Below are 10,216 nucleotides of genomic sequence, written 5' to 3'. Positions count from 1 at the left end.
ATATAATAATAGATTGATTTGAGGTTGATCTTTGCCCCATCATTCCCACAAAGCGGAATCTGTAATTTTCGTTGCAAACTCCCACTAACCTTTCTGTATTAAAGCAAATTCTTTGTTTCTGACTTCAAGACCCCCACCGACATTTTTACGAACATTGGTGACTGGACGAAAATATACCTCAAAGCAGTTTTGCAAATTAAAAATTGACTTCTCATTCTGCTTTATTTACTCAGTACACCAGGATACACATTGGTTTCAAAAGATAACAAAAGGTGACATGTTTGCACAATTAAATACTCCTTGGGCATTCTGGCAGCCAGCTGTAAAGTAAGAAGACAGCCACTGTATTTTAAAGATTTTATTTTCAAGTATAAACTCCTTTGAAACACTTTACATAAATTAACATCTTCTGAGACTAGTATCTGATGAACAGTAAATTGGAATTCATATAAAAACTCCAAAAGGTACTGGTCTCTCACACTTTACAAAAAAGAAAAAGTTTTCCTTTGCTCTGCAGGGAGGGTGATCCTGTACATTGCGAGGCTTCCCAAGGCAAATCCAATGGCGTTGTAACATTGTAGTTTCCTGTTTCGGTTACAGTCACACTACTTTGCACAAAGTGTCATTGTATAAAGCAGCATGGTAGAAGGCGGAGGAAAGCCCTCTGTTGCTCCACAGTGCACTGATTAAAAAGCATTGTGTTCGCTCTGCCACTGGATCCACTTAACGTGAGGAAAGATTAAGACTACTTCTGGTAAGCAAAGGCTACTCATATAATTATAATTAGTTTCTGTATTTGGACACTGATTCTAATGCTTAATAGGGGTGTTTCATAAACAACAGAAAAACAGTTGACAGGTTTGGCCAAGTACAAAACGGTTAAGCTTTATTTTTACACATGTTAGTCCAACCTTGGGTCTGATTGTAGTGGCATTCACTGTAAACAATTCTCTTAAGCAGTTGACAATCCTGTATATGAGGGGTGATTTGAAGTCTTTGTTTGCAGGAACCACCTGTTTTCTCCTTTGTAGATTTCGGCTGAGTAGAAAAATTTCGTCCACCAAGTCCAACAGCTCTAAGAAAGAACTTGTGCTACAGATTAATCGGAACAGCCTATTTTGAGCTGCAGTGGTATTTCAGTCCCCTCAGTGTAACCTGTGATAACTAATGGCAGCAAGACTAATATTCTGTTCTTCCAGAAGTGTTGAGTTTTATCTCTTTGGCAGCCACCAACTAGCCTGTGTGTTACCTCTTTCCTATTTCGTTCTGTCTTAAGAACTGAATATTGTTCACACTATCTGCTAGTTCTGGGTACTGCTCCACTGAGAGTACATAGTACCCATCGTATCCTTGTACTTTAGCAGCACTCAGTAGCTGTCGTTTCTCTCCTTCTGTCCATAACCTGATCCCTTCCTCGCCATCTCTCACTCTTTGCTGCTCTCTGTTCCAAGCGCTCGTCAGTGCCCTCTGCCTGGCTTGCTCCAGAATCCGAACCTTCTCCTCGTCCAGGGTCGTTCCGTAGCGTACGTGGAGTGACAAGGCATTGTATTGCATTTCGACATCAGCAAACCTTCGAGTCCTGCCATTCAGCACAGTGGTGGACTGCGAAACGGTGACGTTGATGCCGTTCTCCAGAGCCTTGCGCCCGCTGTTCAACCTCAGCGTTCCCAGGTCGGTTTCGGGTGAGGTGGTTTTTATGAAGTAGTGCATGTCTTTCCCCTCGATGGTATAATGCAGGTTTTCCAAGTAGTATGCTCCATTTAGCACCGCTGCAACTTTTATGCAGTCTTCGTTTGCAATGTTGAGCACGTTGGTCGTCACTCTTCCTTCACTAATTGCGAGCATGACACCCTTGCCAATTAGAGACTTGACAGTACCAAACCAGAGCCATGGCTTGTCTCCAGCGGCCTGGTGCCTGCCAATCTGAATTTCTGGCATTTTTCCCAAGCTCATAAAGGCCTTTGCCTGTCTTGCCACAGTTTGTTGCACTCCAGACAGGTACTAGAAATAAACAAAAAAAAATTACCATGAGCAAACAAGCAGAATACAACACAAAATGTAAACATACTGGTTTGAAAAATTTTAGCATTTGTATCCATACACGGGCCACTGTAATTAATGTGCAGGCAACATCTCCCCACTGTTCTCCACAAAGCTGCTTCCCCTACTCTACTCCCTGTATGCTCATGACTATCTGGCCAGATTCTGTTCCAAAATCATCTATACATTTGCAGATGCCGCCATTGTATCATCTCAAATAATGATGAGTTGGAGTACGAGATGAAGACAGAAAGCCAAGTGACATGGTGCCATGCCGAAAGCTTTTCTCTCAATGTCAGCAGAACAAGGAGAGCTGGTTGTTGTCTACATGGAGGGGAGTGGTGCACATACTCCTGTCTACATCAATGGTGGTGAGGTTGAGAGGACTGAGAGGTTCAAGGTCCTAAACGAGTAAATGTCACTAATAGCCGGTGATGTTTCAACCACGCAGACACGCGTCCAAGAAAGCACACTTCCTCAAGAGGCAAAGGAAATCTGGTATGTCCCCTTTGACCCTCATCATTTTTTATCAATGCACCATAGAAAGCATCTTATTTGGATGTATGACAGATTGGTACGGTAACTGCTCAGCCCATGACCGCAAGATCCTGCAGAGAGTTGTGGACGCAGCTTAGCACATCACCAGAGCCAGCTTCCCCTCCAAGGGCTCCTTCTACTCTTCTCAGTGCCTAGGTTAAGCAGCCAGCATAATCAAAAATCCCACCCACTCCTGGCATTCTCTCCTCTCCCCTCCCTTATTGGCAGAAGATACAAAAGCCTTAAAATACAGACCACTGGGCTCAAGAACATCTTCAATCCTGCCATTAAAAGACTATTCAATGGTCTCCTTTGTGATAAGATGAATGCTTGACCTCACAACCTCCCTTGTTATGACTTCGCCCCCTTTTGTCTACTTGCATTACACTTCATCTGTAACTCTAACGCTTTATTCTGCTCGGTTTTCCTTTGTACTAGATCAATGCAAGTGTAATGACTTGTTCAGTATGAATGGTATGCAGGAAAATTTTTTCACTGGACCTCAATACAAGTGATAGTAATAAACCAATTTACTACTACAGTGCGGCAAGGGAGGAGGAACTTCTAATCCTATGTTTCCAATTTAAATGAACAGGAATGCTGAATTCTGTTTCTGAATAGAAGAGATAGAGTATGAGGTCAGGCACTTTGAATCTCAGATGGACTGAACTGTGCTTTTCTAAACAGTACAAAGCTGGAAATGAAGCTAAGAGATTCAAGGGATCTGAATATAAATGATTAAAATTTCAAGGTTACATTCAAAAAGTTAATTAAAATCTCCCTTCATTCTCCTATGCTCCACATAGCTGTTCTTGAACCTGGTGGAATGGGAGTTGTGTATCTCCTGCCGGATGGTAGCTGCATGTTGCCTATGTGTTCCCCGTTCCTATGTCCTTGTGGTGCTGCTGCAAAAGCAAGTTTTATATTGTATTGTACATAATTGTACTTGTGCATATAACAATAAACTCCACTTCAAAGACTTGAACTTGAGAGTCAGTGTATTACTGAGAGTGCATGGCATAACTCTAATGATATCCTTTGTCAAGGGAAGTTGCCAGTGTCTCAACTTCCCCACCTGCTAGAGGTTCATGTTAGACCATAAGACATAGGAGCAGAATTAGGTCATTCAGCCCATTGAGTCTGCTCCATCATTCCATCATGGTTAATTTATTATCCCTGTCAACTCCATTATCCTGCCTTTTCCCTTAACCTTCGACACCCTTACTTATCAAGAACCTCCACTTTAAATATACCCAGTGATTCGGTATCTACAGCCAGTTGTGGCAATGAATTTCACAGATTCATCACCCTCAAAGAAATTCCTCCTCCTCATGGTTCTAAAGGGACATCCCTCTATTCTGAGGCTGTACCCTCTGATCCACCATTGAAGACATCCTCTCCACATCCACTCTATCTGGGCCTATTTAAATCATCTATCTAGTCTAACACCCTGGGAAGATTTCACTGCTAATGTAATGGTCTTTCTGTAGCAGCAGTGTTTGGGTTATGGCTAGAGCTAATCAGGGCTTTGGAATGTGCGCTGTCCAATGAAAAGATTGCTTTTTCTTGTTGTGTGCCTGAGACCAAGGTGATTTGGGTGTTTTGTTCGGTGGAAGATGCAGACAGAAGATGCCACAATGGAGAGGTCGTAGACACCAGAAAGGAGTAAACTTGGAGTGGGGCTGAGAGTCGACGAAGCCTGGGGAAATCGATGGAGCATCAGCGGAAGGGAAACTGTGAGCTTCAACTTGTGCACATTAGACGGTTTCATTAAAATGGGCCCTTTTTTGTTTTACTTTACTAACCCTTTAGTCAAATTAAGAATTATAAAGCTAAGTCGGTTAATTGCATATGGTGTACTGTCAGTTATTTCATGGTACTGATTTGTAACAGGGTGACACATCACACAGCATCCACACAAACAGGAGGTTTTTGCACCTCAGTCTCACACGTTTGGTGGAGCCAGAGATTATCTTCCCTACACTTACACAGCTGACAGAACTGGAGGGTCACAACTGTGGGGGCTCATCCGGGATTGATTTTGTTGGATGCTCTGTGGTTGCCCTGAGCATTGAACCAGTGGGTTGTGTGCTTAAATCTGTACTAAGCTATTCTCTGATAAAGCGATTATGGTATGTGGATATGGATGTTGCCTGGGTTGAGTAGTGGTGTGCATCCACGGGGTTACCGGTAATGAATGCTTGTGTGTTGATTGGGGTAGGTATTCGTACTCCTGATGAATTGTCAATTCAACTTTTAAAGTAGTGTTAAAGCTGTAGGTAAGGTTATGATTGTGGGGTAGAGATTTGATAAAATGGTGGGCACAGACTTTGTTTTAGTTCAGACTAGCGCTGGCATAACGGCAGTGGAACTACCTGGTACTATTGGGGCCCCAGCAGAGGGGGGGCTGTGGACTGTCCATACTTTCCAAAAGGAGGAGAGTTTAGGTGAACAGCTGAATTACAAGTCGAGTGTCCCATAGCGGGAGGTGGAGATTTCAAAGACAGGGTTCTCTCATTTCTGCTTAGCAAGGGGAAGGAGTATCTGACTTGGAATATATATTGAGTCCCCCCTCCCCCTAGGGAAGAGTGAGAATTCTGGGTTAATATCTACCTTTACCTCTCTGGTGACTAAATGGAAAAATGCCCAAGTTCAAAATCCCAGCTATGGTAGGCTCCACCTATTCTCTGGAATGAAGCCCACCCCTAAAGGGGAAGAGGAGGATGAGACTTGGGCAGAGCAGACCTCTCAGTTGTTAGATGAGTGGCAGTGCTCTGATGATGTAAAACGACAGCGATTGGTTGAAAGTCTGAGTGGGCGGGCTGCTGACGTAGTGAGAACTGTAAAGGCGCAGAACCCCCTTGCCACTTCTGCGGTCTACACGCAAACACTGGGAAAGGTGTTTGGTGCAACGGGAAGCCCAATGGAGCTCATAACGGGTTTTCAGAACGTGTGTCAGGAGGAGGGGAGAAGCTCTCTGCCTACATCTTTCGGCTAGAGAGGCAGCTAAATTGCTTGCGGCACAGGGGGCCATTCAGATGGCTGAGGTGGATCAGTTAACGATCGACCAAATAACGAGAAGGCATCCAGCCCCAGAACCTGATCGCTTGGGGTCTCCAACTGTCTTGTAAGATGTGTCCCCCTCCCTCGTTTGTTGAGCTGATCTGAGAAGTACAAGAGGAGGAGAATGCATTGGAGGCGCGGGAGGCCTCCGTCAGAAGGGTACAGTCCTCAGTTGTAGTCCCCTGCGGTGAAGTGACCACAGATAGCCTGCCCCAGGGAGTGGTAGAGGAGATTGTGGCAGAGTTGAGAACTGAGATGTCCCGGGTGTTATCAGCGGATGTGCTCCCCCCACTTGATGGAGCTGATGAAGGGATGGACTACGCGGAGGGCTGCTAGCAGCCAGTGTCATGCAAGAATGTATGACCAGTATTGTCTGTTATAACTGTGGTGAAGAGAGAAACTTCAGGCTGAAGTATGAACGACGGGAATCCCCTCGGAGAGTGAGCCCCCAGGTACTTAAGCAGAGAGAGCCATTGGGAAAACTGGGAAGAGACCCAGTGAGGGGATGGCTGGGTGCATTGGGGGGAACACATTCTCAGCAATATACCAAGGAACACCCTAAAGCAAAAAAAAAAATATTCCTGAAGGCTTAGAGGGGCCAAGCTCCAGTATATCGCTGCAGATAGAGGGTATTTATGCTAGAACCATACTTGACACAGGGTCACAGGTCACTTTGCTGTATTGCTCATTTTGCAACCAGTATTTGACGCATTTACCATTGACACCACTCAGTGCACAAGAGATCTGGGGTCTTAGTGTGGGTGATTGTCTGTCTGATGGTTATTTGTCAGTGAAGCTGGAGTTTTTGGAGGCAGATGTGGGAGTGACTGAGGCCCTTGATACGTTAGCACTAGTTTGTCCGGACCCCGTTGAGAAGGGTGGCGTTTCAACTCTTGTGGGATCAACACTCTTATTGTAAGGAGGATCATGGGGGCCTGTAAGGAGAAACCTGAAGAGAGCTTCCTGAGAACATTATCCATTTGCCCAGTATTTCAAGCTGCTTCTGAGGAAGTGCATGGCTGCATTGGGCCGGATAACTAGTTTAGACGAGGGACTGTGTGGTTCACCCAGTCCAAGTCAATTGTGTTAGGGCGCAAGAGAGTAGCGAGACTAATGGGAAACCCCAAATTTGCCGGAATGCCAGATGGTGAGGCCCGCCTGGTGGATGCTCTGGAAGACCACAAAGAGGAGTTGTGAGAGCCTGCTGGAGTGCTGGTGAGGCCCAAACTGCAGAAGCCCTTGGTTGTACTCGCAAACAGAATGGCAGTGATTGTCAAACTTTCAAGTGGGGGATGCCCCTGACGCATCTTTCCCATATGACAGTAATGTCTAGTGTCCCTGTGGTCAAGCTGGGAGAAACTATCTGAAAAAGGGGGAAAGTTGACTGCTGATTCATTCAACTTTGAAGACCCTCCGGTACCTGCAGGTTGGAAGAGGAGGTTGATAGAGAAGATTGTGAAACTGGAAGGTGTCTTTTCTACTGACGAGTTTGATGTGGGTTGTTTCAAGAGCATTCGCTACACTATCTGGGTGACCGAGGATACCCCATTCAGAGAGACGTCGCGTCAACTGGCCCCTGCAGAGGTGGAAGATGTTCAGCAACATTTGTGTTAGCTGAAGGAAGCTGGGATTCTCACTGAGTCCAGAAGCCCCTATGCATCCCCAATAGTAGTGGCCAGAAAGAAGAATGGGAAAGTATGGATGTGTGTGGACTATAGGACTCTGAACAGACGTACCGTTCCCGACCAGTATATGGTTCCAAGGATCGAAGACGCGCTGGCCTGTCTGAGTGAGGCAAAGTGGTTCAGTGTGCTGGATTTGAGGAGTGGATATTACCAGATCCCCATGAGTGAGGCTGACAAAGAGAAGATGGCATTTATATGTCCACTGGGATTCTTTCAGTTCTAAAGGATGCCCCAGGGCATATCGGGAGCCCCTGCAATCTTCCAGCATGTCATGGAGAAAATAGTGGGGGATATGAACTTGCTTGAGGTATTACTGTATCTGGATGACCACACAGTGTTTGGGTCCACCTTGGAGGAACATGAAGCGAGGATACTGAAAGTGCTGGGCTGCCTGAAAGCTGAAGGGTTAAAACTTTCCCTGGACAAGTGCCAGTTCTGCAAGACGCCTGTCAGCTATGTTGGGCACATAGTCTCAGGTCATGGAGTAGCAACAGATCCGTCTAAGGTAGAGGCTGTGACCACATGACCAAGGCCCCGGACTGTGAGCACTTTGCACTCGTTCCTTGGGTTCTGTGGTCACTATTGGAGGTTCATGAAGGGATACACGAAAGTGAGTCTTCCTTTAAATCAGCTTCTGTGTGGTTACCCTTCCCTGGGGAAGAAAGGGAGGAGGACAAAAGCAGAGGAGGGCATAGAGTATCTTAGCCCTTTGGAGCCTTTTGAACCGAGGTGGAATGTGAAATTTGAAGAGGCCTTTCAGTCGCTGAAGGAGCTGCTGACCCAGGCATCTGTGCTGGCATTTGCAGATGCCCGATTGCCATATGTACTGCATATGGATGCCAGAAGAGAGGGCACCCAGGTTGAGACCTGTTGCATTTGTCAGCCGGGGTCTGTCGCCCTCTGAGAAAAACTATCCCATGCACAAGTTGGAGTTTCTGGCGTTGAAATGGGCTGCGGTGGATAAGTTGAGTGACTACCTCTATAATGCCAAGTTTGAGGTGAGGATGGACAACAATCCCTATCCTGACCTCGGTGAAATTGGATGCCACAGGCCATCGGTGGTTGGCGGTGCTGTGTGCCTATGACTTCAGCCTGAAATACCGACTGGGAAGCAGGAACATTGATGTTGATGCTTTATCCCGACGTGTGCATGAAGGGCTGGACAGGGATGAAGAGTGGGAGAGCATTCCTCCCCTGGAAGTGAAAGCTATGTGCCAGACGGTGAAAGCAGGTGGAAGGCAAGGGCAGACTCGAGCAGTAGATCAATTGGGAGCTTCTGATGACGCCATTCCACAAGTTTATTGTAACCTGACTGCCCTGAAGACAAACCAGTTACCAGAATTGAGTCCTGGGGAAGTGGCAGCTGCTCAGCGAGATGACCCGGGCATCAGTACCATTTGGTCAGCAATTGAAAAGGGAGACATGGCCCAAGCGGAGAAGACGAAAACACTGTGATGCCTCCAGTACTGAGAGAATGGCCCAGATTGGAGTTGAGGAACCAGATCCTATACTGGGTCATGTCTCCTCCGGACCGACCTCGGCATTCCCAGCTGGCTCTGCCTGAGAAGTATCGGAGGATTGTGTTGAAGTCACTTCATGATGATTCTGGACATTTGAAGGCTGAAAAGACCTGTGGATTGCTCAGAGATTGGTTTTAGTGGCCCTGAATGAAGTCAGAGGTCGAAGAATATGCAAGTCATGCATTCGATGCACGCGGAGGAAGATGCTGCCTATGAGGGCTGCTCCGTTGTCCCACTTGCAGAGTGCAAGGCCCCTAGACCTGGTGTGTATGGATCTTCTGACAATAGAGCCAGATGCCAGCAACATGGCGAAAATCTTAGTCATCACGGATCACTACACCAGATATGCGGAAGCTTTCCCTACCAAGAAGCAGAGGGCATCCACGATGGCCAAAGGGTTATGGGAGAAGTATTATTTACTATGGCCTTCCCAGGCGGATATATAGTGATCAGGGACAGGATTTTGAGAGTAGGCTCATACAGGAGTTACTGAGCATGCTTGGAGTCAAGAAGTCGATGACCATTCCTTATCACCTGCAGGGTAATCCCCAGTCCGAGAGGTTTAATCGGACCATGCTGGACATGTTTGGAACCTTGGAAATCAGCAAGAAGAACAAGTGGAGTCAACATATTGGACACTGCTACGACTGTACACGAAATGAAGCTACCGGGTACTCGCCATATTATCTGATGTTTGGGCGCACGGCGAGGTTGCCCAATGATCTTTGTTTTGGGACTGGCAAGGAAGACCTACCTCCGAAGATTTATCTTAAGTATGTGTCTGATATGAGAAGGGAGCTGAAGAAGGCTTATGAATTAGCTGAGTTCGCGGCTGCCAAGCAGAATCAAGGAAATAAGAGGAGGTATGATCAAAGGATTAGGTTCTCTTAACTCATGCTGGGAGACCAAGGCATGCCCTTTTCTCACTGTTACCATCAGGTTGGAGGTACAGAAGCCTGAAGGCACACAATTAGCGATTCAGGAACAGCTTCTTCCCCTCTGCCATCTGTTTCCTAAATGGACATTGAACCCTTGGACACTACCTCACTTTTTTTAATATACAGTATTTGTATTTTGCACATTTTTAAACTATTCAATACACATATACTGTAATTGATTTACTTATTTATTTGTTATTATTATTATTTTTATTTCATTTTTTTTCTATGTTATGTATTGCATTGAATTGTGGCTGCTAAGTTAACAAATTTCATGTCACATGCCGGGGATAATAAAACCCATTCTGATTCTGGAATTTGGGGCTACCTGGGAAGCGTAAGTTGGCTGACCGCTGGGCGACGACGCCCGATGTAGTGGAGAGTCAGATGTCAAACATACCAGTTTTCTGGGTGAAACCAGAGGATGGGAATG

At 46.0% G+C, this 10,216-nt stretch overlaps 1 protein-coding gene across 11 annotated transcripts in view; it reads right to left on the bottom strand.

The window, feature by feature from the left end:
* Positions 1–222: 222 nt before the first annotated feature.
* LOC140197572 (teneurin-3-like) overlaps positions 223–10,216 on the bottom strand; it is a 2,811,066-nt gene continuing 2,801,072 nt past the window's right edge. For all 11 annotated transcript variants that reach the window (XM_072257693.1, XM_072257692.1, XM_072257694.1 and 8 more), the window contains one exon: positions 223–2,001. In XM_072257693.1, coding sequence (XP_072113794.1) covers positions 1,246–2,001 — 756 coding nt within the window. In that variant the 3' untranslated portion in view covers positions 223–1,245. The remainder of the gene's footprint in view (positions 2,002–10,216) is intronic.

The sequence above is a fragment of the Mobula birostris genome, chromosome 5 (genome assembly GCF_030028105.1).
Source record: "Mobula birostris isolate sMobBir1 chromosome 5, sMobBir1.hap1, whole genome shotgun sequence".
Taxonomy (NCBI): domain Eukaryota; kingdom Metazoa; phylum Chordata; class Chondrichthyes; order Myliobatiformes; family Myliobatidae; genus Mobula; species Mobula birostris.
The sequence above is the reverse complement of the archived record's forward strand: the minus strand, read 5'-3'. Positions and strand labels throughout refer to the sequence as shown.